Source organism: Cyanistes caeruleus, chromosome 6 (assembly GCF_971803275.1).
Source record: "Cyanistes caeruleus chromosome 6, bCyaCae1.hap1.1, whole genome shotgun sequence".
NCBI classification, from domain to species: Eukaryota; Metazoa; Chordata; class Aves; order Passeriformes; family Paridae; genus Cyanistes; species Cyanistes caeruleus.
The window spans coordinates 66083213-66101040 of NC_141706.1; the positions used below are offsets into that span (position 1 = coordinate 66083213).

Here is a 17828-nt window from a genome sequence, read left to right on the forward strand (position 1 = left end):
TAAGGTTCTTTCCAATCCAAACCATACCATGGTCTGAAAGAATATTTAAGATACATAAAGAACATTTGGAGTGCCCCTTGTTCATTTGGAAAATCTTCCCTTGATCTCAGACAAGGAGAAAAAAGGAGAATTTGAGTTGGATGACATGAAGGGTGAAACACTTGTCAGAGGAGAAAAGATGTTGAAATCACACTGGCATTGATGGAAATGGGGATAAAAAGTGAGAATCCTACAATCTGTGTCTAAAATTCAATCTACAACATAAGGAACATTCCCTTCTTCTTCCCTACTGTGGGGAAAAATCTGGGACAAGGCTGCAGGGTGAGGTTACCTCGTGCAGCTCATTAGAAATGCAAAGATAAGTTAAACAAACAGATCATGGTTGCCAAAACAATGGGGCCAAACACCCTGGCACAGCTTCCTCCCCTGGTTTCTTGCTTGTTCCTGGTTTGTCTCCTCTCTTTTCTCTCTTTCTCCATTTGAAAAGGTAGAAGAAGCAAGCTCAGAGCTCCTTCAGTTGAATTCACAATGTTCTTGGAGCTTTCAGGGTTGGAAAGCGCTGCTGATGCATCCAAGGATCCGTGTGCAGCGTTTCAGCAGGATTTTCATGACTCAGGGAAACACCACGCCAGCAGTGAACATTTTTAAAAGCTTCACCTCCCCTTCCAGCCTGAACTCAGTCTGGCCTCTCTCTGGGTTTTAACACACTCCATTAACAGGATTCCCCGGCTGAAAGCGAACGTAGGAGGTGGAGCACAAACCTATTTTTGGACATCCAGCACCATGCAATGCACAGAAGTCCCCTTGTGGCTGCAGACTGGAGGATGGAGACAAGCAGGACATGTGGGAGAAGGGGGAATTAGGGAACACATGCTCTGTACCCTGAGGTTTTTTTGCCCACAGCTGACGGTGGAGCTGTGAGAGGGGTTTTGCTGAAAATTCAGGAGAATCATACACACAGACTTTTAGGGGAAGGCTCCCCATCCACCACAGGCCAGCTCAGGGTAATTCCCAGGCAGAGGTGACATCCAGTCACCCCCTTTCCCCTGCTGTCACCCTAGGAAAGGTGTGCAGGTGTGTGCAGGTGGGGCTGGGGGTACAATCAGTGCACAGCTTGAGACCCTGTCAGGTCACAACAACCCCATGGACTGCTCCAGGCTGGAAAACTGCCCTGTGGAAAAGGATCTGGAGGGGCTTGAACATGAGCCAGAGCGAGCCCAGGTGGGCAAAGAGGCCAAAGGCACCTGGCTTGTGCCAGCCACAGAGTGGCCACAGGAGCAGGGCAGTGACTGTCCCCTGTGCTGGAAAGGACAAAGAGGGACTGGAGCTTGTCCAGAGAAGGGAACGGAGCTGGGAAGGGTCTGGAGCCCCAGGAGAGGCTGAGGGAGTTGGGAAGGGGCTGGAGAATTCCTGAGGGAGCTGGGAAGGGGCTGGAGAATTCCTGAGGGAGCTGGGAAAGGAGCTCAGCCTGGAGAAAAGGAGTGAAGGAATGTGGATCTGTGGCTGTGGAAGAACATTTCAGATCCAGCCCTTCTGGCTCTGCACAAGTCCCTGACAGGAGGGGACAGTCAGGGAAAGGAGGAGAGGGAAGGGCCTCAAGCTGTGCCAGGGGTGGTTTAGATTGGATATTAGGAAGAATTTCTTCACAGAAAGGCTTGTCAGCATTGGAATGTTGTCCAGGGAGATTATGGAGTCCCCATCCCTGGAGATGTCCAAGGAAGGACTGGACATGGCACTCAGTGCTCTGGGCTGGGGACAAGGTGGGGACTCAATGGTCTTGGAGGTCTTTTCCAACTTAAATGACTGGAAATCCTGATTCCCTGATTCTGTAGGGCGTATCTGGCTCGTGGGGACAGAGCAGCAGCCTGGGCTGGCTGTGAGGTGTGTGTGGGGACATTGAGCACACAGAGGGGACACTGCACACACAGAGGACACTGCACACACAGAGAGGACACTGCACACACACAGGGGACACTGCACACACAGAGGGGACACTGCACACACACAGGGGACAGGTATCAGCTCCCTGCCCATCCAGGTGTCCCCAAGACAGCAGTATCACTCTACCCTCCTCCCTCTTGGGCATGTTGCAAAAAGGAGGGGGGTGTCTCATCAACAGGTGACCTCACCCCAGTAAGCCAGGGTGTGTTTCTGGGAGTCTCTCCTTCCCACACCAACCCCCAGCCCATGGGAAAGGGTGCTGGGGGGGAGCTGGCACCCTGGAGGAGATCCATGGCAGCCCCTCTCAGCTGTGGGGTGTGTGTTGGGACCGGGAGTTGTCCCACACAGGTGTAAATCCTGGGAACCCTCCCTCATCCTTTGGGGCTGCCAGGTGTTTTATCACACAGATAAACATTTCAACACCTCCTCCTGCTGATTACCAGGTGTGGATTGGGGGTGGAAGCGGCCTTCTGTCTCTCTCACAAACAAGCAGAGGCGAACCCCACCTTCTTCAGTTTTGGGGGGGCATGGGGGATTTGGAGGAGTGGGGTTTCTCTCACACAAGGGTGACTGCAGGTTCCTGTGCAGAGTGACAGCAGGAGGAGTCAGGAACCCCCCTTGGCATCGGGATGAGTGCTGGGGGTGTTTGGTGTCCCCCACAAGGCAGCAGGATGAGTTTCAGGGGTATCAGGATGAGTTTTGGGGGTGTCTCACCCCCCCCAATCCCCCATGGGGTTGTAGGATGTGGTCCCTTACACACACACAAGGGTACAAAATGTGCTTTAAGGGCATCTGTCACCTCCATGGGGACACCCCCGTGTCCTGGGGTCATGGCCACATCACAGAGGGTTGTGTTGGGAGCCATGAGCACACCAAGTGTGGGCTGTGTTTCAGGGCACACACACACAGGGTGTCTGTCAGGGGCTCTCGCCTGCTGTGAGGCCACAGGTCGTGTCCTGGGCTGCTGTGACACTCCAGTCCCCAGCAGCGTGTCAGGGTGTGTCACCCACACGGGGTTCAGGCCATCACCATGGCCGTGGGGCAGCAGGGTGGGATTTAGGGGTGTCACACACGCAGGGCGTCCTTTGGGGTCATTCATGGAGCCCAGGGCTGTGCCTGAGGGTGTCACACACACACCTGGGGGCCACACACCCTGACTGGGGGTGTCACACACACACCTGGGGCCACACACCCTGACTGGGGGTGTCACACACACACCTGGGGCCACACACCCTGACTGGGGGTGTCACACACACACACCTGGGGGTGTCACACACCCTGACTGGGGGTGTCACACACACACCTGGGGCTGAACACCCTGACTGGGGGTGTCACACACACACCTGGGGCTGAACACCCTGACTGGGGGTGTCACACACACACCTGGGGCTGAACACCCTGACTGGGGGTGTCACACACACCTGGGGGCCACACACCCTGACTGGGGGTGTCACACACACACACCTGGGGCTGAACACCCTGACTGGGGGTGTCACACACACACACCTGGGGCTGAACACCCTGACTGGGGGTGTCACACACACACCTGGGGCCACACACCCTGACTGGGGGTGTCACACACACACCTGGGGGCCACACACCCTGACTGGGGGTGTCACACACACACCTGGGGCTGCACACCCTGACTGGGGGTGTCACACACACACCTGGGGGCCACACACCCTGACTGGGGGTGTCACACACACACAGATTTACACGCTGTGTCTGAGTGTGTCACACAGTTTTACACTGAGTGTGACAGTTTTACACTGAGCACTCACACTCAGTGGAGTGTCACATTCCATGTCCCACACTCCCAGTGTCACCTGTTGTCTGTGTCACACGCTGTATCACACTCAGTGCCACAAGCTACATCACAGTGCCACACACTATGTGACACACTCGGTGTTACACTCAGTGGCACACTCAGTGTCCCATGCTCTCAGTGTCACACACAGTGCCACACACTATGTGACACACTCGGTGTTACACTCAGTGGCACACTCAGTGTCCCATGCTCTCAGTGTCACACACAGTGTCACACACTCAATGGCCCACACTCTCAGTGTCACACACGCAGTGTCCCATGCTCAGTCACACAGTGTCCCACGCTCTCAGTGTCACATATTCAGTGCCACACTCATTGTCCCACGGTCTCAGTGTCCCACACTCAGTGTCCCATGCTCTCAGTGTCATGTTCTCAGTCCCACACTCAGTGTCACACTCAATACCCCCCGCTCTCAGTGTCACAGTGTCCCACACTCAGTGTCACACTCATTGTCCCGTGGTCTCAGTGTCACAGTGTCACACACTCAGTGCCACACTCATTGTCCCGTGGTCTCAGTGTCACAGTGTCCCACACTCAGTGTCACACTCAATGCCCCCGCTCTCAGTGTCGCTCTCAGTGTCACACTCAGTGTCCCATGCTCTCAGTGTCACAGTGTCCCACACTCAGTGTCACTCAGTGTCACATTCAATGCCCCATGCTCTCAGTGTCCCACACTCAGTGTCACACTCAATGCCCCCGCTCTCAGTGTCACAGTGTCCCACACTCAGTGCCACACTCATTGTCCCGTGGTCTCAGTGTCACAGTGTCCCACACTCAGTGTCACACTCAATGCCCCCGCTCTCAGTGTCACAGTGTCCCACACTCAGTGTCGCTCTCAGTGTCGCTCTCAGTGTCCCGCCGTGTGTCCGTGTCCCCGTGTCCCGGTGCCGGTCCCGCCCCGCCCCCGCCCGTGTCGCGCCGCGCGTGACGAAGCGGCGCCGCCCCCGCCCGCTCGGAGCCGGCGGCGGCTGCGGCAGCGCGGCCGGGCCGGGCCGGCGGAGCGGAGCGGAGCGGGGCGGGCTCGGGGCGGGGCGAGGCCAGGCGGCCCCGCCGGGCAGGGAGCGCTGCGGCATGGATTACCCCGAGCCCGGCACGCCGCAGGGCGCTCGGCACCTGCCCGGCCAAGCCGGCGGCTACGGCAGCGGCGGCTACGAGCGGCCGAGCCGCGGCGAGGAGGAGGAAGCGGCGGAGGAGGAGGAGGAGGAGGCGGCTGCCCGCGCCCGCCCGCCCCGCCGCCCTCAGCCGCTCCGCGCCGCGCTCTCCACCTCCTCCTCCTCCGAGGGCGACCCCGAGCCGGCGGCGCCGCCGCGGGAGCGCAGCCTCAGCGACGAGGCCGCCGCCGGCGACTTCGACTCGGCCGAGTCCGGCGCGTCCCTGCGGTACTCGACGGGCACGGGCGGCGAGGGCAGCGAGGGCGAGGGAGCGGGGCTGGGCAGCAGCGACAGCGGCGGCAGCGGCTTCTCGCTGGCGGCCACCGCGCTGCCCGAGAGGCGGCGGCCGGGCGGCGGCCGGCCCCGCTATGAGGTGGTGCGGGAGCTGGGCGCCGAGGAGGTGCGCTGGTTCTACCGCGAGGACCGCAAGACCTGGAAGCCCTTCATCGGCTACGACTCGCTGCGCATCGAGCTGGCGTTCCGCGCCCTGGGCAGCGGCGGCGGCGGCGCGGGGGAGCCGGCGGCCGTGGAGCCGGTGTGCGTGAGGAGCGGGCTCTACGAGGTGGATGTGGCCAGCGCCGAGAGCTACCCCGTCTATTGGAACCGTGAGTGCCGCCGTGCCGGCCGGGGGGAGGCCGGGCTGCCCCGGGGTCCCGGCGAGGGATGTTTGGCATCGTCCCCCGTGCGCTCGGAGCCACCGCGGGGTGACCCCACCGCGGGGACACCGCGGGGACACCGGGTGGCCCTTCCCGCCACACGGAGCGGGCCGCGCTCGCTGCCGGTGTGTGTTCCTGTCTGAGGGGTATAGGAGAAATTATCCAGGGAAAGAGGACCCGCTGGTCCATCTCCAGCACGTAGCTGAGCGAGGAGGGACTGGGAATTCCTATTCCGAGGCGCTGGGCATCGCACCCTGCCAGGGACACTTGTAAGGGAAAAGATTTGGGCATCCCTGAGGGAGGGGGGGTCTCGCTGAGGATGAGCCGTGCCCCCCACTCAGGGTGTACTGAGCACATCAGACACTTCCAGCTGCAAAGGGAATTCAACATCTTTCCCCTGCTCACCTCCCCGTGCACACAAACCTGAAGGAGATGATCTGGGGCATGCACCTGGCACCAGAGACTTGGAAAAGGGAGGTCTGGGCATCTGCTCGTTTCTTGGCAAGTGTGGAAGAAAGTGGGAGGGAAGGTGGCTGAGAACATTCTTATGCTCTGCTTTTCCGAAGCAGAGGGTGAGTGAGGGTGGATATTTGCCTTCAGCACTCTCCCAGTTCCCTCCCTGCACACCTTTCCTTCAGAAGGAGCAGAGGAGAAACATCAGTTGTTTGTCCACACCTTTCTCCCCACAGACATGTCCTTGATCCCTCATCTTCAGTGAGGAATGATGGAAGAGAGGGCAGTCCCTGGCTTTCCCTTTGTGACCCTTGTCCTCCACCAGGGAAATTATGATCTTGTGCTTTATATTTTTCTCATCATCTGCCCAATGGGAGGAGGCACAAAGTGGAATTTCTCCTTTCTCTTGGAGGAATTGCAACAGGCATCTCATGCATACATAATCCTTAATTCCTACCCTTCCAATAAAGGAAAATTTGTTTCATCCCCTCAACTTCAAAATGAGGTGGGAATACACCCCCTCTGCCACCCTTCCCCTTGCATTTGTGTGTCCTTTTCTGGAGGACAGGAGACCTTGTGGAGCAGAAGTGAAAGGGGCAGAGATCCCAGCTCCCTGCATTTTTCCTCTGGTGGGAAGGGCTCAAGGGTCTTGCTGGACAAGTGAAGCCCTGCTTTCCTGAGCCTGCCAAGCTGTGCCACTGCTCCCCTGCTGTTGCTGAGGGTTTGCTTTCCTCCTGCATTCCCTCAAGGACAAGGGAGATGTGGAGCAGAGTGAGCTGCAGAGGAGCTGAGCACATCCTGGCATGGGCTTGGCAGAGGGGCAGGCAGGTTTCTCTCATCTTGACACTTGGGTGGGAGTCTCAGGGGAACAGCAGAGCTGTTTCAGAGATGAAAACCAGGGCTTTCTGTTGTTTTCCCTCTATTTGTCAGCCTCTTTAAAGGATAAATGTCCATAAATGACAATACTGTGTGGTACAGTTCACTTGTGTGCCAGTTTGTCTTTTAAATCATCACCCTGGCAGACAGACACTGAGCTCCAGGAGCGAGCAGAGCTCTCAGTCCACACAGGTTCTGAGCTAGAGGAGCCTGGGCACAGCTTCTTGAGCAGAAACTGGAGCTCCTTCTCCCCTTCAGCACCCTGAAGTCCCTTGCTGCTGTCACTGGGTGCACCTGCCACACCATTCCTGGGAAGAGAAGATGCAGGACATCCAGGGGAGGAGGAAACTGCTGCCATCCCTGTAACTGTGCCATAGGGAGAGAAGGGAAAGAGCCAGCAGAGCTGGCAGGTGAGGCAGGATTGCTCCTGGTAATGGGAGCAAGAGACTGCGCTCGTCAGCAGCTTAAAGGTTTAATTTCTTGACACTGTGCCTTGTCCATTTTGGAAGCTGATTCAGTCTCATTAAGCTCGAGGAGCAGATGTTTCAGATGACAGCACAGGCTGGGCAGAGACGATTTCTGGTGCTGAAGGAGAGATTCCCAGAGGTTAGCAGCAGAAGCAGGAGAGAAATAAACTCCTGGGCCTGAGCAGACTAATGACGGGGATGATTTCTAGTCCTCAGAAAGCTGATTAAGGGGAATGCTCAAGTCTTTTCTTATTAGCAGGTCCAGTCCTTTGCAAGGCTCGGATCAACTTTTGGTCTTTCAAGGGTCTTCTGGTGCCTTCTGGTTTAACTTCCTCACTGCACATTTGCTGGCCTCTATTTCCTGAGTGCCTTTCTCCCATTCTTCCTGACTGCTGCATCCAGATCTGAGAAAACAGCAAGGTCAAATCCCAAGATTCAGTCTGATCTGTGCCTTTGAAGGCCTTGGTGGGGCCATAATTCCCATATTATTCCCATTTGGTAGCGTGTGTGTAATTCTGGATCCAAAGGGGTGGGGGATCCAGGATCCAGGGCTGCTGCCCTGACATGGAATTGTCAAACCAGCTCTGAGTATGGCAGGAGAATCCTGCTCTCTGGCCACACAGGCATGAGGTATGATGAGTACAACTGACTTAAAAATGTGCTGAGGTGCCTGTTGAAGAGTACAGAAACTGCTGGCTGGTTTTGCTGATTCATGGTTCAGCTCAGAGCAAAGGTCAAAAGCTTTTCTCTTTGTTGTTTTGCCCTTTTTCCTGTATGTGCTGGGCTCCAGGGGAGGCTGCTATCACCACACTGAGCAGTTGGTTCCTCAGCTGATAATTCCTGGGGCATCAAAATGCCAGGGAAATGTTGGTTAAAGCTTGGCATGTGCTGAGATATTTTAATTCTTTTATATCTGCATTTTAAGCTCGCTACAGGATTTGTCAGTAACATCAGGAATATCAGCCTGAGTTACAATTTGAGCAGATTAATTACTGAGAATTTTATCCTTACCTTGTGACCTGTGGGATTTATTTAATTAGTGCTGTAGAATCAGCAAAAAATGGTGCAAGAGGATGAAAATTATTAGTGTAGGCTTTCAGATATCAGTGATTTGGAGCAGGGCTGCTTCTTGTTTTCTGTGGAGATGACAAGTGTGATATTTTATACAAGGGTCTTCTGTTTAAATGTTAAATTATCCAGCCCTTTATAGCCCTCCTGGTCAAAGAGAGCTGCTTTACAACCATTTTGCTGTGGAGTTTTCAAAACCCTGTGTGAGTCTGTAAAATCCATGGCCTGTGAACTTTTGAGTGACTCTCTCCTGTTTTCTGGCTTGTGGATTTGTCCCATGCTACCATTGTCCTGTCAGGTATTTGCTTTTTCCAGCCTTTTTTTTCATGGGTACTTTGTCAAGTTGACTATTTATTCAAATTATTCCACTCCCAGACACAGCTTTGGTAAGGTTTTTGTTTGTTTGTTTGTTTTTTTAATGTATATTATTTTTCTACCTAACAGTAGCTGAAATTTATTAAGTAAAAAGCCTATTTCTGTATTTAAAAAAAAATAAATAGTTCACTAGAACTATCCCTGAGTGAAGATGTACTGATATAACAGGTATTTTACTGGCATTAATCTAGAAATACCTGTGAATAGAGAGAGGACCACTGGGTCTTAAAATTAAGATCTCTCTGCTCAGGCTGGAATTGGGCTGCTTTAAAAAAACATTTTAGCTGCCTTCTTGATCGAGGTAAAAATTAAGGGTATGGAATCAAGAGTTTATAATTGTTAAATTATAATTCATTCAAATAATTCAATTCAAATAATTCATTTGGTTTAATCTGGTTTTAGCAGTGCTTTTAGTCATTTTACAGCACACTTAGAACATTGGTTTTGGTATGTCAGAGAGTCTTTGAACTTGGTTGATAAAAATTTCCTTTATATAAAGGACCTTTTGATTAAAGGCTGAATTCCTGAATGTTATTTTATGGCTTTTTTTTATCTCCAGATGTGTAATTCTTTTACAAAGAAAACACTTGGCTGTTTATTTTGTAAAGGTGAAACGTTGCTTTCACTACTCCAAATCTTTCTGGGTTCTCCTTTTTTGTGTCTGTTTTTACTGTACCATCCTTACAAAAACATCTTGTAGCTTCATTTTTGGCCAATTCCTTCCTGACCAAAAGGCCTGGAAGTGTTCCAGGCCAGGCTGGCTGGGGCTTGGAGCAATCTGGGATAGTGGGAGATGTCTCTGCCCGTGGCAGGGGATGGAATGAGATGAGCTTTAAGGTTCTTTCCAACCCAAACCACTCTGGGATTCTGTCACCTAACATATCTAGATGAAATAACTTGGAGATTTGCAGCATTCCATGTATTAAATCGCACTTGTTTGTATGTTCAGGGATTTTTTTTTTGTGGTCTCTCAGTAGAGAGAGACCTTGGGACTTTTGGGATGCTTTCACTAGGCCAGAGTTGAGGTGGCACCACTTGGGATGTTTCTCTGAGGGCAAGTTTCTTCCCTGCCCTCAGCTTTTATGTTTTATTTAAGCAAAATTAATCTGTTTCTCCTTTAAATGGGACCAAAATACTTTTCCAGTGGATGGTTCAGCTACAGCAGAGTAGCTGAGGATGGACATGGCTTAGAAAGTTGTGTTCATCCTTTAATGTGGTCCAGCACTTTTCCTGCTGGATTTGTTCCACAAGGACAAAGGCAGAGGTGTGGGGAATATTTGGATTATGAGTTGTGGGTGAGAGGGGTGTTTTCTGCTGTAACTCTGGCAGGAGGAAATGTTTGTGGGATGGGGAGGATCAGGAGTTCTGCTCTGACTTCATTCAGGCTTGAACATGGGCTGAGATCAAAGGAATAGGAGGGGATTTATTTGGAGTTGGATTAAAGACCGATGTCAGGTGATTTTTTTGTGTGATACTCTTTTTAGGGAAAAACAAGACTGAAAGCAGAGACCTTGCCCAGAGCTTGTGGAGGAGCACAAGGATGTGTAAGAGCTGATACCGTGCCAGTTAGTGAGCAGAGGGCCTGGATGGAGAAAAACAAAATCTGCAAAAGAGCAGGAAATTAAAATAAGTGTGAGCAATTGTCTGAGATACCTGTGAGGTGGAGAACAGTGAGGGGGCAGGAGTGGTTTGAGTGTTGGCCAGAGGAAAGGTCACTGGTGGGATGTGATGTGCTCCAAGGGGCTGCAGCCGCTCTGGGGTGAAGCTGGAGAGGAGAAACTCCCCAGATAATAAATATTGTAAATATCAGAATTACTGAGTGCTGGAAGGAATGGAGGGGCAAGTGGGGATCCCAGGCAGTGAAATTTACAGTGAAAGGAACTAAAATTGTTGCCAAGAGAAGCTGTGGCTGCTCCTGGATCCCTGGAAGTGCCCAAGGCCAGGCTGGACAGGGCTTGGAGCAGCCTGGGACAGTGGAAGTGTCCCTGCCATGGCAGGGATGGAGCTGGGTGGGCTCCAAGGTCCCTCCCAAACGAAGCCATTCGGGGTTTCTGTGAGGATCATCCTGGTTTTCTGGTAGGGGAAACCCTTCAGGGTTAGAAAAAGTGGAAGGAAAATTGAAACACGAGGATGAAGGGGCAGGGAATTGTGGAGTTGGCCTGGAGTAGATGGAAGAAGGAAGTTCAGGAGGAGAGCGCAGAGAAATAATCCCTGTGGTGGAAAAGGGAGGAGACGAAGCCATCCAAGGGCACAATAACCTTTGCTGTCACCTTGTTCGTCAGTGGCAGGTCTGAGGTGTGCACTGACACAACCTTGCTCTTCTTCATTTTGGAAGAGGTTCCAGGAACCTGTTGTTCCCTGTGTTGGAGTGTGCTGGTGGAGCTGGGGAGCACAGCAGGGTGTTCAGGAGTGTGAGGTGTTCGGGGAGTGAGGATTGTGCAAAAGTCCCATGGCTGGGGATGGGCTGGGAGCGTTTTTGGGAGGTGCTCTGGTGTTGGTCATGTGGCACAGGAGTTGTTCTTTTGTGGTTTTAAAAAAATGCACGTCTCCCTGAGGAGGGGAGCTGATAAAGGACAAACTCAGTGGTTCCAGCAGCAAATGCCAGTGGTGGAAGTGCTTCAGAGCACTAGGATTGAACTGTTTTAATGGATAAGAATTCCATGAAAATACAATTTTAAGTTTAAAACTTCATGTTTCGACAGTCCAAGGGGTTTTTTTGAGGAGTGCTTCCTGCTTGGCATGGCCTGTAAAAGTGAACTTTAGGATTTTGGCTTGGATCACCAGGATCAGGTCTGTGGAAAGAGCAATTGTGGATACGGTAATTAAACTGTTTCCTTAAACCAAGAAAATCCTTCCTGAAAAACTTATGTGCTGGAGGCAGGCTGGGAGAGCTGGGAATGTTCACCTGGAGAAGATCCAGGGACACCTCAGAGCCCCTTGCAGGGCCTGAAGGGGCTCCAGGAGAGCTGGAGAGGGGCTGGGGACAAGGGATGGAGGGACAGGACCCAGGGAATGGCTCCCAGTGCCAGAGGGCAGGGATGGATGGGATATTGGGAATTGGGAATTGTTCCCTGTGAGGATGAGGATGCCCAGAGCAGCTGTGGCTGTCCTTGGATCCCTGGAAGTGTCCAAGGCCAGGTTGGACAGAGCTTGGAGCACCCTGGGGTAGCGGAAGGTGTCCCTACCATGGAAGGGGGTGGAACAAAATTATCTTGAATTTCCCTCCCAACCCAAACCAATTTGTGATTCTGTGTTTTGGGATGATTTATAGCCTCGATGACTTGGAGCACATTCATGACTTTTTGTGGGGTTCTTTCTGTGTTTGGACTGGAAGCAGCCCCAAGGAGCAGCCTTTCATTCCTGACTGCTCGATTCAGAGTGTAAATGGATTAAAAACAGTTCAGGGAAAAACAGTTTTAGGCTGCTGCTGGCATACTTCAGGCAGTCGTGGTAAATCAGAGGCAATTCCATGTTTGCAGCAGAGGAAAACATCTTTTCCTGCCTCTGGGATCCAGCATTGGAGCAAACTGAGGCTCACAGGTTTAGCTGCTCTGGAAAGAAAATCCCACCTGTGCCAGTCAGATTGCTGTGAGTTCTCTGTGAAACTCAAATGTAACCTGGAATTTACCAATTGTTTCAACAAAGCAACTGAGAATTACTAGATGAACCAACAAAACGATGATTTTTACTCCTCAGTGAATGAAATCTCTTTTCAGCTCAGTCACAGGCTCCAGGTTTGCATCCCTCTGAAGTTTTCTGGGGCTGAGGCTTCACCCTTGAACTTCTCTGCAGGACTTGTTCCTTTTGGAGGAGCAGGACAGGTCACAGGTGTTTGTGGTTGGACAAAGGGAGGTCACCAGGCTGGCATGAAACAAGTGGCTCCATTTATTTAAAAGTCAGTCACCTGCTGTGTTCTGAAATAAGGTGAAGGAGAGCTAGAAAGGTGAGCAGTGTTAAGCTTTTTTTCAAAAAAAGAAAATAGTTGAAGTGTGTTATGTTAGGTAGCAAATGTGAAATAATGGAATTTTAGTTTGGGGCTATTTTATTACACCACCACCATCCTCACAGACAAGAATTTCTTCCACATATCTAAACTAAATTCCAGTTCTTTCACTTTGAACTCTTACCTCCTTGTCCTATCACTAAAGTTCCAGATTAAATATACCCAGAACATGATTTTAGGCTTGATATAACAGCAATGGATAACAAATTTTTTTTTAGTTCTCCAACAGCACCCTTGATCTTATTCTGGAATATATTTTTATATATTTATTTATTCATATTTCTATAGCTAGGCACTGCCAGAGGTTGCCCAGAAAAGTGTGGGTGGCCCATCCCTGGAATTGTCCTGGAACAAGTCCTTGGTAAATGTATGAGCACTTCATTGTTTAAGTAACTTTCAGTTTTAGATGTCACATTTGTAGCCTCAAAGTTGCCTCCAGCTTGTGCAGATATTCTCACCTGCTGCAAATTGTTTGCCACTGTAGTAGGAAGGAAATCAAATTTAAGGAAATGTTACAGCACCAAAAATGAAGAATCTGAAATGACTGCACTGAAAAGGATCTCGACCTGGTAGTGTTTATAAACCTGTGTTTCTTGCCTAACTCCTTGGCTTTGGGCTTGGAGAGCTGGGAATTGTCAATTTGAGCAAAACACCAGCTTTAATTTAAATTTCTGAGCCTCTGAATATTCTATTAACCTCTTAGATCTCATTTGTGGGTAAATCATCATAAGTGTCTTGGGAGTGATGGGCCAGGCAGAGTGCTTGGGCTTGGCCAGCAGTTGAGTTCTTATCTCTGATTTATCTTAGTTTTGTGGTCCTGAATTAAGGCAGGTGAAAAAGGGTTGTTTGGGCTGTGCAAAATTGAAATTTAAGGCTATGCCCTGTCCAGCAACATGGTGGCAGGAACTCAGTGATGGAATTGATGTGTTAAAAGGGAAATTAAGGCAAATTCTGCTCAGTTAATACTTTATTTTAGTACTTAATTAATAATAATTAAAAATATTAAATTAATATTAATACTGTTTTAACACTCAGTTAATAATTTGGTTTTGTGATGAATTAGCCTGTTCTTTATTTTAATTTATATTAGATATGAACACAGAGTTTTAAAGATTGTTATGAGGAAGAATAGCTGGGTTATCCACATACCCTACATACACATGCAATTTATATGTTGCATGCAGTTTTTATTTCAACATAATTCTCATTATTCAGAGGATTTTGGTGATTATCATTATGCAAATCACTCATGTTCTTATCACACCATTAATTACAGCACTCGTATTCTTTTATTCTTTGGATTTTCGGGGGAAAAAGACAGACCCATTTGTGCAAAAATAAATGAATCCTTTGTTGCAGAGTAAATCTCTTAAAGTGATTTCCTCTAAAAGTGGTAAAATACGTGTGACTAATTAAAATTAAGTGGTTTTCATCTACTTTTAATCTCCACCATTCAGATTTATGTAGAAATTCTTTTATAAATAAACCATGGGAGTGTATAACCAGTAAAATATGTTGATATCTTTCAGTCTGAAGCACTGCCAGCTGCAGATTATATGGTGTAAGACTTAAGGCAGTAAAGAAATCAAGGCAAATCCTTTCCTAGGGATTGAGATTGCAGGGATAAGGATAAATAACGCTTCATGTTATAGATTTGGAATTCTGTATTGACAAAATAAAATTAATTACAACATGATGTAATTCCAGTGTCTTTAACTCTTCCATAAAACAAAAGTAATTGAAAGAATGTAGTTTAAGCTTTCTGAAATATCTGAGTATACAAGACATGAATGAATTTATTGAAGGGGGATAAGTGAGTGTTAAAAAATTGGTGGAATTGGGTGCTGAAATGGCAATTCTGGTTCATCACTTTTTAATGCTCTTTACTGACACAAGTTTGCATTAAATCTTCTGGGTTAAACTTGGGAGTTTTTCAGTGGCAGCCCCTGTGCAGGGTTAAGCAGAGGAAATGTGGTGAGGAGCCTCTTCCCCAGTCACAGATTTCACTGCAAAATCTCTTGTGTGAAATTATTTCCCCATCCAGAATTCCATGGAATTACCACTGATGCACTTCCCTGTCCTCATTACCTGAAGTGTCACTTGTTTTTGGAGCTGGGGACCTTTTCAGTTTGGTTGCCATAGAATTGGAGGTTCTCAGAGAGTCATGGAATGTTTTGGGTTGGAAGGGACCTTAAATCCCATCCCATTCCACCCCTGCCATGGCAGGGACACCTCCCACTGTCCCAGGCTGCTCCAAACCCATCCAGCCTGGCCTTGGACACTTCCAGGGATCCAGGAGTAGCCACAATTCATCCTCCCAGCCAGGAATTCCCAATTCCCATCCATCCCTGCCCTCTGGCAGTGGGAGCCATTCCCTGGCTCCTGTCCCTCCATCCCTTGTCCCCAGTCCCTCTCCAGCTCTCCTGGAGCCCCTTCAGGAGCTCTCAGCTCTCCCTGGATCCTTCCCTTCTCCAGGTGAACATTCCCAGCTCTCCCAGCCTGGCTCCACAGGAAATGTTTTTTTTGTGTGATCACAGATTTGATTATCTCGCTTTTGCAGCGCTCATTTTTCTGTGTTTCAGTTTTCAAACCGTGCTGCTGATGGCAGGAAATGTCATTTTCTGGCTTCCTCTTCCTCCCAGGTGGTTTTCTCTTGAGGTTTCCCTGGAGCTCAGTGTTCAAACCTGCCCCCCAGCTTGTGATGGGAAATAAAAACAGTTTGTGGTTCAGGTTTGGCTGCTCTCAAAGCATCCAACTGTTTAAAGGAGGGAATGGAGAGGGGAGAAAAAGGCAACTTCTTGGTCCCCCAAAACCCCACAGAGCTGGAAAACAGAATTGCCTCACTCAGGTTTTTCAAACCTCCATAATTGTCTTTGGATCTGAAAATAATTTATATTTACATATGAGCACCCTTTCCAAAGCCAGATATATTCATTTATTCCCAAGCTCAACTGTTCCTCAGAGATTTTATGTTAAAATTTTTCTTATTTCAAATAGTTTTTCCTGGCTGAGCCTTTCTGGGAAGGGCTCAAGTTATGTTTGAGAGCTGCTCTTGTAAGGAACCACTCTGGGAAATTTTCTCTCAGGCAAAGAAAAAAAAAAAAAGTTTATTTTATTACTTGATAGAATTTTAGCAATCTGTAGGTGGAAATTCCCATGTGAAAAACTTGCAGCCCTTCAAAACTGAAAAAAAGAGGGGTCTTGTGTTCATTCAGTTTGGAGTACAAAATAGTATTCATATGATTATTATTTTAAAAAACTTCTCTGTGCCTGTGGATTCAGTGAATGGAGCCTCATCAGGCTGCTTAGGCAAGAATTAAGGAATTGCTCACAGATTTTTCCCAGTGAGGATTAACATCTGACATCACCCTGTCAGTGCTGCAGCCACAAAGGGAGCCTTTATCTCCCCTCACTTCTCATTTCTTCCTGCAGACAGAGCTTTGTTTGGCAGGGCAGCCTGCCTGCATCTGTGGGCATTGGATGGGCTGAAAAATGGGGGTTTCTGACAGGTGTAAAATGTCTGGGAATACAGCAGAGTTTGGGGAAAGAAGCTGCTGTGTGTGGTGATGCTGCTGTGCTTAACCCTCAATTTGTGGAAAGTGAATACTCACCTTTCACCCTCCACTGATGGGATGTAGACTCCAAAGTTAGTCTAAATTTTTAAGAAATATGGAATATTTTAAATTAATTTTTATGGAAAATTAAATATGAAAAAAATATATATAATTAATTATAATGTATTACAATAAAAATAAATATACAATGTATAAATATAGGAATATATTTTTATACTATATATTGTATAATAATACATTAACATATATTTAATGTATTATTTATATATTATATAATTATATATTTTAATATTATACACTATATATTAATGTATACCATATAAAATATTATATAAATATACAATATAAAATATTAGTTTTATATAGTATATAAATTATATATTATATATTTACACATTATTATATATTATATAATATTAATTCTACAATATTCAATATATATAATTATATATTATTTATTATGTATTATTATATAATAGTATTATATATTATATATTTTATAATATAATATTATACTATATATTATTTGTTATATATTATTATATAATAGTATTATATGTAATATAACATAATATATAATATTATATGATAGTAATATATAATATATATAGTAATATATTTTATATTATAATACATTATATATAGTAATAAATAATAATATATATAATATATAATAATATTAATCTATATTGAAATGTAAATATATAATAATAGAAATGAAATATTGGATTTTTTTTTTTTTTTTCTTTATTAACTTGCAGGCACTGTTGGCTTCTGCATTTTGTAGCCACTCAGAACTTTGGTTTTTCTGCTATTTTCCAGGATTAATTTCCACTACACAACCACACCCTTAGAACACTCCAGCCTCTTTATTGGAGCTGATGGCTCATGAGCACCCACAGCAGCAGGAATTCAGCTCACAGCAATTGGCTCCTGTCTATTTTAGGAGGGCAAAAGCAGCTGAATGGCAGAACTGGGTCTCAAACTACTTTTGTGGGAATCTGTGGGAATCTGGGGTCTGTGGGAAGCTGGGATGAGGGAGATGGAGATGCTCTCCTGGGAAGTTTGTGTCAGGTGTGCACAGAGGGGCTGTTCTGCACTCAGGAGAGCTCAGGGAGGGCCAGGTGAAGGAAGTTCAGTGGGAATCTGAGCTCCTGAATATCTGCTTTATTCCCTGCCGTGAGTTTTCCTGCTGTCCACCTTTCCTTGCTGGTACCAATGTCAAGGTGCCATCGCCCACCTGTGTGCCCTCCTGCCCCAGAGGTCAGAGCTGATTGTCACTGCTGGGGCTGTGGAAACAGTGTTTGCCTGTAAATCTCTTACAGCAAACCTTCCAAATTGGCTTTGGAACCTTTGGAGTGTTCCTTGCCCTGTGGGGAGATTATTTCGAGGTGATTTTTCTTTTATTTTTGTGGCTTTTACATTCAGTGGTCTG

At 48.0% G+C, this 17828-nt stretch overlaps 1 protein-coding gene across 2 annotated transcripts in view; it reads left to right on the forward strand.

Annotated features, from left to right (window-relative positions):
* Positions 1 to 4825: 4825 nt before the first annotated feature.
* Positions 4826 to 17828, forward strand: part of DDHD1 (DDHD domain containing 1) — a 61444-nt gene continuing 48441 nt past the window's right edge. For both annotated transcript variants that reach the window (XM_086892293.1, XM_023927262.2), the window contains exon 1: positions 4826 to 5525. In XM_086892293.1, the coding sequence (XP_086748419.1) occupies positions 4841 to 5525 (685 nt within the window). In that variant the 5' untranslated portion in view covers positions 4826 to 4840. The remainder of the gene's footprint in view (positions 5526 to 17828) is intronic.